Source organism: Ictidomys tridecemlineatus, chromosome 4 (genome assembly GCF_052094955.1).
Source record: "Ictidomys tridecemlineatus isolate mIctTri1 chromosome 4, mIctTri1.hap1, whole genome shotgun sequence".
NCBI classification, from domain to species: Eukaryota; Metazoa; Chordata; class Mammalia; order Rodentia; family Sciuridae; genus Ictidomys; species Ictidomys tridecemlineatus.
Window position 1 is genome coordinate 149,557,838 of NC_135480.1, and position 14,344 is coordinate 149,572,181.

At 33.4% G+C, this 14,344-nt stretch overlaps 1 protein-coding gene across 3 annotated transcripts in view; it reads left to right on the plus strand.

Annotated features, from left to right (window-relative positions):
- The window catches only part of Uhrf2 (ubiquitin like with PHD and ring finger domains 2), an 80,030-nt gene that overhangs the window by 15,352 nt on the left and 50,334 nt on the right, over positions 1 to 14,344 (plus strand). For all 3 annotated transcript variants that reach the window (XM_078047620.1, XM_005327969.4, XM_021728185.3), the window contains one exon: positions 3,421 to 3,680. In XM_078047620.1, coding sequence (XP_077903746.1) covers positions 3,421 to 3,680 — 260 coding nt within the window. The remainder of the gene's footprint in view (positions 1 to 3,420; positions 3,681 to 14,344) is intronic.

A 14,344-nucleotide genomic window follows, 5' to 3' on the forward strand; every position in this document is an offset into this window, starting at 1 on the left:
CCTCCTTTCCTTTCTTTTCCCTTAACTATCAAATACCTGGACATGGAAGACTTTTCTCTATATATGGCTATATCTTTGATATAAATAAATTCAGCTCTTAAGTATAGACTTATGTTACTGGTTTTCCCCCCATAACTTTTCAACTCAAACCACTCACTCCATATATAATTTTTAAATTTTATTTTATGTTTTGACATCTTTGAGGACTTGCTTACTGGGGAGACAATGGTGTTCCTAGGGCTAACTCCTGTTTTATTTGGTGGTGTTGGGGATTGGTAGGACAAGCTAGTTCCTAGAGACAGTCAACAACTTGTCATTGAGCCTGCTTTTCATTTACAAAGCAACCAATCTTGAGTTCCTATCTAAACCCCCTCCATTATCTCTCACACATCAAACCAATATTCCTCTGTACTGATCATGTAGGGTCAGGTACAACTTTAGACTACCCCTATAGCCTAGAGTTCACCCACATTATACAGCAGAGGCTCTGTGCTATACTTTCCCTAGTTTCTTCTGCCTCCTGACCAAACCTGGTGCTTACCTCCTGGTTTTGCTTTGTTTCTTGGTAAATGCTAATTCTTTCAATGACTTTAATCTCTCTATATTATGATTCAGTTTCCTCCGTAAATTAAAATCCTGTGTATACAATTGAGAATTGATTGCTCTCTTGCTCTCTTGCTCTCTTTATGTTTTCCTCTTTTGTCATGTGTTCTCTTTAGTTTTACTATTCTCTTGGCTAACTACTTCAGTTCTTAATTTCTGCTAGATTATACTATTATGGCAGTATCCAATTTTCATGTTACTTATATGGGTTTAGGTAATTTTCTTCTGAACTGTCATCAAAATTCATGCTCTGCAAAAGAACTTTAATCTCTTACACACAATTTGACTCATGTAAATTAGTTTTTGTCTATGTAATGTGCAAAACTTTTGAATTTGAAACACCCTACCCCATTTTATATGCATTATTGGGAGTTATTCACTAAAATTAATAAAACAATAAAACTTATAGCTCTTATTTCCACTTATAAATGTAGGTTTACTCTACTCAAATAGTGCCCTACCTTTATAGGTTTTCAATTCTGTCTGTGATGTTTAAACGTTGGCAGTATTTTTCTGTTGATTTTGGTTTCTCTTAATTCTCTTTTATTTCCAGTTATTGAGTTATCCAGGAACTACATTTGCCTGCAAGTTTCTTACACTTAATAGGCAAATTCAATATTTGATTTGTTCTTTTTACTACTCCATAGTCAGGTTTATATTGCTTAAGGTGTTTTTGCTGTTCTTATCTTAGTATCAACTATATGTCATTTTCTCTGCTGCAACAATAATTGTGTAGTGCTCTATGAAACCTTACATTTTTTGACTTGCAGTGAAAGAGTAGTGACCTCAGTTTATTCTCCCAAGTATTACGGATTTTAACATTGATGATTTTATTTTTTGTTTTAGTCGTGTTGCCTAGAAAAGACAAAATGTCTTTAAGTTTGTCAGGAATGATTATGGAAGGAATGAGCCTGTGTCCATTTAATATGTAAATTAATTTATGCAGCATATAGTATGTTCAATCTCTGATTCTTTGACATACTTAACCTGGTTGGCCCTTAGGTCTTTCTTTTCTCCTAAGATCTTAATTCTTACGTTATATTGAACTATGTCTTTCAAACTCTTTTATTGCTACATGTTTTGGCCAAATATACCTCTTCTGGTAGTGAAAGTCAATACCTTTTGGCTTATCTGTACGCTCTCTACCTTCTGTTGTCAGCTTGGTGATTTGAAACTTTTCTGTATTTTTAATACCTTATTTCTGAGTTCATTGCTTACTTTCAAGTGCCTATTTTCCTATCTTGTTATCTCTGTCAAAACTCTTGGTATAAGGGCAAAAAAGTAAGTTTCAAGGTCAAGATGTCTTTTAATCCTGACTTTATATTTCAGTAGTTCTTACCTAGCACAAGTTAACTTCTGAAGCATTTGTTTTCTTTCTTTTTTTTAATATTATTTTTTTAGTTGTAGTTGGACACAATATCTTTAATTTATTTATTTTAAATGTAGTGCTGGGGATCAAACCCAGGACCTCACCCATGCTAGGCGAACTCTATCTCTGAGCTACCACCCCAGCCCCGCATTTGTTTTCTTATAAAATAGGAATCATTGTTTGTTAGGCTTAGACAAACCTAAGTAAGAAACCTTGCATATTATGTAGCATATGGGTATTTAATTTTTAGTATATACTTTCCTCCCCAAGCTATATACTGTCTGTCAGAATTATATTAAACACCCTAAGTGGTCTCTTCTACCTTCTAAGGAAGCTTGATGAGATGATAATCATGTATTGACTTCAGGTTTTCTTTTTAAAGGGTTTTTAAAGAAAGAAAAAAGTAAAGGTTGAAGAGATCCTTTTGTTATTGTCCTGAAAGAACCTTAGCGTACCAATGTTCTCAGTTGTTTTGGGAGAGAATTTTTTTAAAAACCTGTTTCCATTCTTTGACTCAATTCTCTGGTATACCAACCTGAGAATTGTTTAACACTGTTTTTTAGTACTGTTTTCCTTTTATCAGATGACATGGTTTAGTTCTGGTTTATACACTTTCATACATGGACTTGATTGTGTCCATTTTGTGTATTTTTTCCCGTTTTGTATCTTAAAAACCTGTCTTTACATTTTTATCTTTATTTTTTTCCAGTGATAAATAAATGTATTTTCCTAGTGAGTTACTAACTAGTATTGGAACTTTGCCAATTTTATACTGTAGATGGGTTCATTAGATATTTCACTGTGTTCTTATGCATAATTTTCTCATTGTAAAGTTTTATGTTCTATTAATATTTTACTGTGTTCTGGCTGGACTGGCTATTAAGTTATCTTTATGATTATAGAAATTAATGGAATATATTAGTCACAGTCATAATAGTTTAAACCCTGGCTTTTCATTAGTGGTATTCTTATTCAACAACTTGCAAGATTGACTCTTGGGTATATAAAAATTGCATTTGCAGCAGGGCATGGTGACATACCTCTGTAATCCCAGCTACTGATGAAACTGAGGAAGAAGAATCACAAGTTTGCAACTAGCCTGTGCAACTTAGAATGCTTGCCTAACATGTGCAAGGTCCTAGGTTAAAGCCCCAGTATCACTCCAAAAAAAAAAAAAAATTTACAGTATAGTATAGAATAAGTTTTGAGTAATTAAAACACCTATTTCACTGAAGGAAATTAGGAGGAAAGTTAACTTTCATATTTCACCAAGTTTGAGATAGTATAATCTGGAAAGATTATAGTGATAGTTTTGAACTAATCACTGTAAACATCAGTGGCTGCAAATACTGTATACCATGATAACTCTGAAATACTTGAGTTATATTAATATTTTTGCAGCAATAAATGAAATTAAGCTTCATTAACTAATTTTAAACTTTTTTTAGGTAAATGAATTGGTGGATGCCAGAGATGTCGGCCTTGGTGCTTGGTTTGAAGCACATATACATAGTGTTACTAGAGCTTCTGATGGACATTCACGTGGCAAAACTCCACTGAAGAATGGCAGTTCTTATAAAAGGACTAATGGAAATGTTAATCATAATTCCAAAGAGAACACAATTAAATTGGACAATGTACCTTCTACATCTAATTCAGACTCTGTTGCTGCTGATGAAGACGTTATTTATCATATCGAGTATGATGAGTAAGTGCTCATGCTATTGAGGACTTCGTGAAAATTCATGTTTTTGTTTATAGAAGCACAGCCTTGCATTCCAAGGTTATTTTAGTCATTCTGAAGAAATCATTTAGAAGTCATGTTCAATCTATTACTTTTGTTCTATTTGGTGATTGTTAACTAATGAACAAGGGTCCTTTAACTCTTGGTCATCTCTGGCTCTTAAGTGGTTTGTCTTTTCTGGCTTAATTTAGGATGCACAGATTTCTGTTTGCCTTCATTAGGTTTTTGATATATACTTTAAGAGTATTTTAGAAAGTGTTTTATAACATAGTGTAGATGCCATTAGAGTAAAGTAACAATTTTTTACTTAGATAATTTACACATAGTCACCCAATTGAAGGGTAATTGTCAATGTTTTTAGCACATTCATAGGACTATGCATTATCACAAACTAATTTTAGAACTTTTTTGTTGCCCCCCCCCAAAATAAATCCTGCACCGATTAGCAATCATTGCCCAATATCCCCCAACCCAGACAAAATATGTTCTGAAATGTGCAGATGGAGTTGGGATTAAGAACTTGGCTGTTAGAGCCTAGATTCTAACACTAAATTTTCTTTATCCCTTTTGAAAATTGTAATACAAAAGTTATTGTTGGGATAGATTTGAATATTAAACATTCAAAATGAACTTAAGTTACCTCTCAAATAATACCTTAATATGTATGGAAAATATTATATTAGCAAATTCTTGTCATGTAAGAGTTCGAAATCCTAGGATGATTGTAAATTTTTTTTACCTCAAGATGGTATAAAAAATCAGGCATGGTGGTGCACACCTGTAATCCCAGCAGCTCAGGAGGCTGAGGCAGAAGGATTGTGAGTTCAAAGCCAGCCTCAGCAAAAGTAAGGCAGTAAGCAACTCAGGGAGACCCTGCCTCTGAATAAAATACAAATTAGGGCTGGGAATGTGGCTCAGTGGTTGAATGCCCCCCGAGTACAATCTCTGGTACCAATCTCCCCTCCAAAAAAAAAAAAGATTGTATAAAAAGACTTTGGTGTCAAATTTTTAAATAGGGTCAAAAGAAGACCCATTCAATCTTTATTTACTTTTCTGATACTTTTTGTTGTGGTAGTTAACCTGCCAACACTGCTTACTTCAAATGAGCCATCATTCTACTTTTTTCATAGTAAATGGTAATATAACCAACAATGAGAGTGAGTATTAAGATATGGGATTGGCCAAACTAGCAATATTGGTGAATCAGGGCTGGTATAGAAATTGGTTAGAGTCTGTGTGTTGATAATAAGCAGTCTCTGGATTTACCAGTCTCTGGATTTTACTTGGGTGGTAGGAGACTTTAGCTCTCTGTACTATCTATAGTCAATAAGTAGAATGTTTTTAAGTTTTTGATTTTTTTAATCTCTCAGTGAATTGGAGATTAACTAGGAAAACTGATACATGGGACTTCATTCTGACCAATAAAAACAATTATTTAAAAATTTATGCAGAATGGCATAACACAGAAACAGGGTAAGAAGCTTTTAACACTGAGTGAACCAAGGTTTTTTAAATTTTATAGTTTTAGAGGCTCTTAAAGATTTTTTTTTTAATAAAGATTATCTAAGGGATAGGTCCAGTGCTTAAGTTTGGTGTGGTATGAGAGCACAAAACATTGTTACTTGGTGTTTATTTGGCTATTTTTTTTTTAATGGAGAAATTTGTCTTGATAAGAAGGATTGATAGTAAAAGGAAGTCTAAATCCAACACACATAAAACTAAAATTATCTTCCCTAAGTAATTTTACATGATAGAATTAAATATTTCATTGTTTCATTTCATCTTAAAGATATAATAGCTGAACTCTCTTTGAGAAATAAAAGAAAACAGAAGCAAAGTGATAGGTAAATATAAATTACATCTTTAAAAAGAGAAAAAAGATATATAAAATACAGTATACCATATATGCAATACAAGAGTATTTGGATAAAAGTTAAGGATAAGTAAGTGCTGGTGTAAGCATCTAGAAAGAGCCAGTTTCTGATAGGATGTGACAGTCTTTTAAAGTTTCATTTTTTATAGTATTAGAAAAATGAATTTTAAAATTTAATGAAATATATGGTGATTTTAATAAATTATAGAGTATGTTCTTTTTAGATGGTAGATAGATACATTGCAGAGAGCTGGTGAAGTATATGGCCCATTACTAGTAATAAACAGATTTTTTGAAGTATTCTTCCCCCTGCCTCCCAGTACTGGGAATTAAACTGAAGAATGCTTTACCATTGAGCTACATCCCTAGCCCTTTTAAAAATATTTATTGTGAGATAGGGTCTAGCCAAATGTCCCAGGCTGATGTTGAACTTGTGGTCCTCTTGCCGTATCCTCCTGGGATTACAGGTGTATGTCACTCTACCAGACTGGATTGCTCAAGTTGGCCCTAAGCTCTGGGCTCAAGCAATCCTATCTCAACCTTCCAAATATATTGGACTACAGGCCTGCACCACTGTCCAACTGTAATAATTAGATTTTTATTGAATATTATGCTCCAAGTGAGTCAATAGAATTAGGAGATGCTGTGGTTGTACTGAATTGCCTATTCCCTGTCTGCAGTATTGCCCTCTAGCTCCCATATTTTAAAGCCAATATCAATAAAACCTGGTGCATGGTCAGAATAGAACTAAAAATGTAAACATGTAAAACCATAATGAAAAATAATTGTAAACTAAATATTTAAATTGAAAGACTTTGAGTCATGATAGCCCTTACATTTTATTCATTTATTTATTTTTGGTTCTGGGTTGAACCTAGGGGTGTTTTACCACTGAACTATATCCCTATTCCTTTTTAAAAATTTTTTTAAAATTTTGAGACAGGGCTGGGGTTGTATAGCTCAGTGGTAGAGTGCTTGCCTCACATGTGGAAGGCACTGGGTTTGATTCTCAGCACCACATAAAAATAAAATAAAGATATTGTGTTCATCTACAACTAAAAAAAATATTTTAAACAATTTTTTTTTTTTTGAGACAGTGTTTCACTAAGTTGCTGAGACTGATGCTGATCTTACCATCCTCCTGCCTCAGCCTCTTGGACTGCTGGTATTAAAGGCATGTACCACCATGCCCAGCTAGCTTTTGTATTTTAAAAGTTTTATCTAGAAGGAAGTTTTGTCTACACAGCTAAGTTTCAGAAAACCTAAACTTCTAACAGTCAAACTTTTAAAGGTAGAGAATGGTTTGCCTTGAGATGTAGCTGATGAAAAGCCATTGGCCATCTTCAGACATAGACTGGGATACTCAGTAGAGATGATACATTGCTAAGGGAATTTATAAAGTTACTAATTCTATTAGTCAGCAGTAGGAATATTTCGACTTCAGAGAATGAAGATTTGAAGGAATTCTTAAGTTGTTTTTAAAAGTACCTGGTTAGTAGGCATACACAACTTGGCTATGAGGAAAGCTACTTCCCTTTTCCACCTATCAAAGCCTTAATCACCAGGGAGAGGCTATGCCTAATAAAAACTCTTTTGAGATACTTGTACAGAAAACATATATCTTTATAGTATAACTTACTTCCAGCATTTCTCAAAGTCACTTTTTTGTTATTGGTACTTAAACAAAATAGGCATTAAGTACTTATAGGCCATCATCTTATTCCATTTATGATACTACCACGTTCCCCAATGAACTAACTTCATCTTCCTCTTGCTGGAATAAGTTGAAAGCTATCTGCTTATTAGGAAAAATCTCTGCATAATCATATCTTCAAACCTCTGACTGCAGCAGTGTACAAGCTGTCATTTAGCAAAGGTAAGGAAAGTATCATATATTGGATTAAGGAACCCATCTCTGGAATTCTTAGAGAGTATGCAGTGTTTGTTAGTTTAAAATGGAACTATTTAAAGGCATTTTTTAAATTTTATTTTGAGTTGGGGGTCTTACTATGTTGCTGGGGCAGTCTTAAACTCCTGGGCTCAGGTGATCCTCTCACGTTGGCTTTCTAAGTACAAGGATTATAGGTGCATGCCATCATGCCAGAATCAAAAGCTATTTTTAAAATAGACTACAGATCTAGTATATTATCAGACCAGATGAATTCTTAGTCATTAAAATGAACTTCATTAAAATTGCTTGCAGAATCAGATCAGGATAAATGAGTATTTGGTTGTATTTTCAATTCCCACTCCACTCAGTAGATTTAGAAAACAATTTTTAGTCTATGAAGAAAAATAAACATTGTACACCTATTATGTTTGTTATGTAGAGTGGTTTCAAAATACTCAAAGAATTGGATATTCATTGTTCTAACATGGCAATGAAATCACTTGTTCCTAATCTGCATTTTTCCTCTCAAAATTATAGATGTATATACTTTAAGTTCATGAAAAGCAGGTTATTTTAAGCAGATTTGAAATGTTTTAAAATTTTACTTTTAGTAAATGTCTCTTTTCTATAGGCTCCTTGATGGGGTATAGGCTGAAGAATATATAGTTACACTGTCAATTCTATGATTAACATCTTACTGTAGATAATGTAAAACAAGCATGGGGTAAATATCAAAGGGCCTGGTACAAAGTAGATATTTGCGCGTGTTTTGTTTTGTTTTCCCTTGATTGCTGTTACACCTGCCATCACCCGTGTTTTATAAGGACTCAACCAACCTAGTTCATACTTGAAGAGAAAGTCAGCTGTAGGAATATTTCAACTCCAGAGATGAAGATTCAAAGGAATTCTTAAGTTGTTTTTAAAAGCACCTGGTTAGTAGGCATACACAACTTGGCTATGAGGAGAGCTACTTCCCTTTTCCACCTACAAAACCTTAATTACCAGGGAGAGGCTATGCCTAATAAAAACTCTTTTAGAGATACTTGTACTGAAAACAAAAGGGAAGAGGTTTAAAAAATGGGCAAATCTCAAGGTAAACAGGCTATTATAAGTCATTAACTAGTCAATTAAAAAAATAGGAGAGAACATCAAATTTTTCCTTATTTTGGTAAACTTGTACTATTTCAATTTTGTAACTTCTAAATGTTTGTCAGTCCCATGAGTTATCCTCTCTGTAGTTATTAAAAGTTAAGATTAACATTTTAAAGGACCCTCCACATATAAATTCATAAAATTGTGACTAGTCTTAGGAAAGTAGAGTCTGTGAAGTTTCTGATGAAGAGCCATGATGTTGACTGAAGGTAAAGAGGTAATCTTGAAGACAGTCATTTTCTTAATATTTGTAATAGGTAATGTCTATGGCACAGACATATGAATAATATGAAGTTCTCTATGTTTGCTTTACATTATCTACATATTTCCTAGTGCTTTAGACATCATTAAGTCTTATGTGTTAGGGTCCAAACTTAACTACTTACATGAATACATAAACTTTTTAGAATGATTATGTTAGTTACATTAACTTGTAAGGAAACCAAGGTTTATTATATAACTTGCCAAAGGTTGTAATTAAATTGTCAGACTCCAGAGCCTAAGAGTTAATAATGTGGTATTGTCATTCAACCCAAAAGTGGTTGACATAATTGAATTCACCTTTGTTGCCTTCAAAGATCAAACAGTACATATAAAGCTAGTATGATCTTAAAGACTTGCTTTAGATGTTGCCTGGGATCTAAAGCAAAAACCACACCTAAAACTTCTGTTTAGTTAAACCATAGATAGTCAGCAACTGAGACCCTACCATCAAATTTGCCTATATTCATTATTTGGCTGCTTTATCAGCAAATAAATGCTAAAATATTTGTCCCTTTTTTGTACTAAGTCCTTAGTGGATTTAGTGTAGATTCTAGTTAACCACTTAGACTAGTGATTAACCCTGGATACAATTGTCTAGAAAGTTTTTAAAAAAATTATTTCTTGACACTTAACCCTTGCAGAACTTCTAGTATAGATCCTGAGGGGCCCCAGAGGATTGGTGTATTCAAAAGTTCTTAACCTGTGATTCTACTGTGTAGCCATGATTGAGAACTACTGTATTAAACCAGTGGTTCCCAACTATAGTCCTTGACCAGGAGCATCAGCATTACTTGTTAGAAATGTGAATTCTTTGACTCATTCCAGATATAATGAAACAATTTCTGGGTGTGGCCGAGATATCTCTGTGGGTTTTTTAAAAATGTTCCTATTGGTGCATTATGATTATATATAATGGAATTCATTGTAATTTATTGATATATGCACATAATATTATTTGCTTCATTTCATTCACCAGAATTCACCCTTTCTTATAATTATTCATAGAAGTGGAATTCATTGTGATAAATTTGTACATGTACAAAGCATAATTTGATCAAAAAAAATTAAATTCTCTGGGTGATTCTGATGCACGATAAGTTTTAACAACCACTCATCGATAAGATTTCCTTTTGTCTTGAGTTTAACCATTGCTATCACATACCCACTACTAAAGAGCAACATTGGGGAAAGAGGTTAATATGACAGTGAAACTAAATATAGTAAATATATTTTATTAAAAGCCAAAGGTAGGGCTTGGATTATGGCTCAGTAGTAGAGCGCTTGCCTAGTATATGTGAGGCACTGGGTTAAATTCTCAGCACCACATACAAATAAATAAAATAAAAAATTTCATCAACAACTAATAAAAATATTATCTAAAAAAGCCAAGGGTAAGGGTTTGGGGTTGTGGCTCAGTGGTGCTCACCTAGCATGTGTGAGGCACTGGTTCAATCCTCAGCACCACATAAAAATAAATAAATAAATAAATAAATAGTTTTAAAAAAAAAGTCAGGGGTAATATGTAGTATCTGAAGAACCTGAATGAATGTTCATCCTTATTTTAGCACACAATTAGGCTTATGGCTCCCCTCTCCTTCCCCCACTCCCCAAGTACTGGGGATTGAATCCAAGGGCGCACTACCACTGAGCCATATCCCCAGCACTTTTTATTGTATTTTGAGCCAGGGACTCAGTAAGTTGTTGATGCTGGCCTCAAACTTGCAATCCTCCTGCCTCAGCCTCCTAAATTGCTAGGATTACAGGCTTTTGCCACCATGCCCATTTATAGCTTGTTGTTTATTTTTTATTTAGATAAAACTATTAGTATTCATTCTTTCCTAAAAGATTATATTTCATTCAAGCTAAATGATCTGTAGATGACTTGAAATAAGGGATCATTTCTACGCTATGCAGGCTTTACCCATTATTGTTTAGAAAGCAATGTTCATAATGTATTTATGGAGAATTTATTAAACTTTATGGGGAATTTATTAAACTTTTTAATTTTCTGACATAGAGGTTGAATCCAGGGTACTCTACCACTGAGCTTTCTCCCAGCCCTTTTTATTTTTTATTTTGAGACAGGTTCTTTCTAAGTTTCCCTGGCTGGCCTCAAACTTGTGATCCTCCTACCTCAGCCTTCCAAGCAGCTGGAATTACAGGTGTGCGCGATCACCCAGCTCTATTAAATTCTCAAGGGGGGAAATACTGTGTAATCATTGAGTGCTTTTTCTGAGATCTAGATCTATGTTCTGTTTCACTCTTAAAGTCAGTCCTTGTAAGTCAAGCTTCCTGAAGGTTATAGGTTTGAAGTAGATCTCAAGTTTCTCCCCTGATTGGAAAATGCTTTACTTTGAAATGATGTCAATTGATGAAACAGTCTGTTCTCTGTTCATTACAGCATAATCAACCAATAAATTTTCATCCAGTTCAAAGTTTCTCTAAAGAAATGTTAATATAAAGTTCTTAATCATATATCTAGACTTAAATTTTTGCCATAGTTACCACACTACCTATTCTCATTAGTGTCTATCAAGAATTCACTATTGTATTCCTTTTGTCAGTCTTATAGGCCAATTAAAAAGGTAAGTTGAAGAAAACTTTGTAAGTGACTTGCTTTTTCTTTTATTATTTTATTAAATATAATGGCCTAATTTAGAGATCTTATTTTACAAATTTTGCTGATTTTTATTTATTTAGTTGTAGATGGACACAATACCTTTATTTAATTTATTTTTATGTGGTGCTGAGGATTGAACTCAGTGCCCCACACATGCTAGGCAAGTACTCTACCACTGAGCTATAACCCAGACCTTTAGATGATTTCTATAAGGAGAAAAGTTAGAAAACACTTGACAGTTTGAGAAAATATGTATTTAAAAAAGAAAAATTCTTATGAAAGTTGTTATATTTATAAATCATATCTTAAGAATTAATTATTGTCTGAACTAGATAAAGTTGCAATCTTTAAATATAGGTAAATGTTTGCTAAGAACGTTTTCATAATGATGCCAACATTATAGTAGCTTAAACTAGCAATTCTATTAAAATAACATTGTGGTCAAGCACTTTACAGGTATTTTACCTGAATTCAGGTAATATAATATAATTATATCTCATAATCCTCATTAAAAACTCAGTGAAGTAGATATTTTATGTGTAAAGTGAGAATAACTGAGATTTTAGAGAGGTTGAATAACTTCACCAATGTTACAAGCTAGTAAGTAGTAGACTTATATTCAGAAAAGCGTACTTGCAACTTTACCTCTCATTTTGGGAGAAGCATGCTTATAAAGAGGTATCACTGTCTATACCTGTTTATAATGCTTATAAAGAGGTATCACCGTCTATACCTGTTTATAATGCCTTACTATTCACATTGTCTACATATAGCACATGGAGTTGTTCATATAACTTAAAAAAATTTTTAGTCTCTGTAGTTAAACAATTTTTGCAGAAGAAATACTGTATGCCAGAAGAACTTTACTTGTAAGTGCTTATGATTTTTCTGTGGAGAAGACTCACAATGAATTAGTTAAAAGCATTTTTAAAACCAAATAGGTTAAACTATTGCTTTTAATGGAAATATCAAGGCTTTACCATGGGATTAAGTGGAAATGTCAACAGCATCACCTAGGACTTTGTGGGTAATTTGGGCAGTAATTAAGAGTTCATTCTGGCAAATGTTATAGAATAATGATATCAATGCTCTCAATGTTGATTTTTGCAGCTATTTTTAGCCAAGTACATGCTTTTGAGTAGTCTTAATTATGGCTATTGCAAATAGAAGTCAGTGAAACAATTCTGAATAAAATCAAGTGGTATTTTTAGTTTAAAGTAACTTTTATAGAAAGTAGTAAAACTGGCTGGGGCATAGTGGTACACTCCTGTAGTCCCAGAGGCTCAGGAGGCTGAGGCAGCAGGATTGAAAGTTGAAAGTCAGCCTCAGCAACTTAGTGAGACTTTATCTCAAAATAAAAAGGGCTGGGAATGTAGTTCAGTGGTAGAGTGCCCCTTGGTTCCATTCCCAGTGCTGTTAAACAAAACAAAACATCAGAAACACTTCAGATTTTCCCAGGTAAGGTGTTTAGGATGAAGATTGTTGAGGGGACTCCCCGACCCCTGTGATGTGCGGGCCTTTGGTAGAGCCCAGAAATCTGTTTTTTGAACAGAGATCCCAGGACCCCATGGAGTATACAGAGCAATAGCTCTCTCAGACTGTAGTTGAGACACTAGATTGAGAATGTGGTTTGAATTCGAGGTCTTCAATTTACTGTTAATCTTTTGTTTTAAATATTTCAGCATTAATTTCATCCTCTGTAAACATCTACTTGATATATGTTTTTTATTCTTGTAACTTTGGAAAATACCTAGTAGTAATAGAATCATACTTTCTGCTTTTTACTTACTGATTAACAAAACATATATTTTGGTAAGTATTCTTAATACTGAAGTATTGTATTTTTGCATAGGTGCTTTTAATCTGATTATGTTTTTTCTATAATTATCAAATAGTTATCTGATATTGTTAATGTGTTCTAAAAATGAGATTTCCATGTAATGTGTAAAATCCTACTGTAAGCAGTTTTAAGTAAGTTTTTATTCTTAATTGTGAGTAACCTCTAAATTTAAGGTGTGAAACTTCATAATGTCATCTATTAGAATAAGAAATGCTTTCTTTTTGCATGTGGTATAACATTAAAGATTTGCTAAACTAGAACATGCCTGCAGATGAATGGTGTCCTTATTTAAACATATTAGCCACAGGAAGCCATGGTTTGAAGGAATAGTTTCATTGATACTACTTTGCTTGTTAAAGTAGTTTAAGTCTTTTAGAATTAATAGATTACAAGCCATCTAGGAAAATGTAGTTTCACTATTGTATAGTACACTTTTTTTATTTTTAAGAGACTAATCTGTTTCTCTAAAATTTAATTCCCTCATCATTGATTGTTTGCTGTTACTAAAAACCAATTTAGTGAGGACCTAAGCAACTCAGCAAGACCACTTCTCTAAATAAAATAACAAAAAAAGGAGTGGGGATGTAACTCAGTGGTTAAGCACCCCTGGGCTTAATCCCTGGTACAAAATAATAATAATAATAAAAATTTTAAAGCCAGTTTTGTTTTTAATTGGCAAAAATGTCATACAGTTAAGGATAATCAAAAGCATATGCACTGAAGGGTAGCTGAAAGAATATTATACTTGGAACATTGTGAATTTTATTGGAAAAACTTAAACTACAGATATATTTAAGGCTCACTGGAAATACAATCTGTGTTTCACCTAATTGGTTCAAAATTCAAGGATATGATTATCTTGTACCCATGGTAGAATAATACCTTGACTCCAGATTCTGAGAACCAAGAGGTCATGTTTACAAAAGAAAGAGGAAGGACCCTAGTTTCTTTCATCCATAGGAATAGAGTTGACACTTGGAACAGTGGT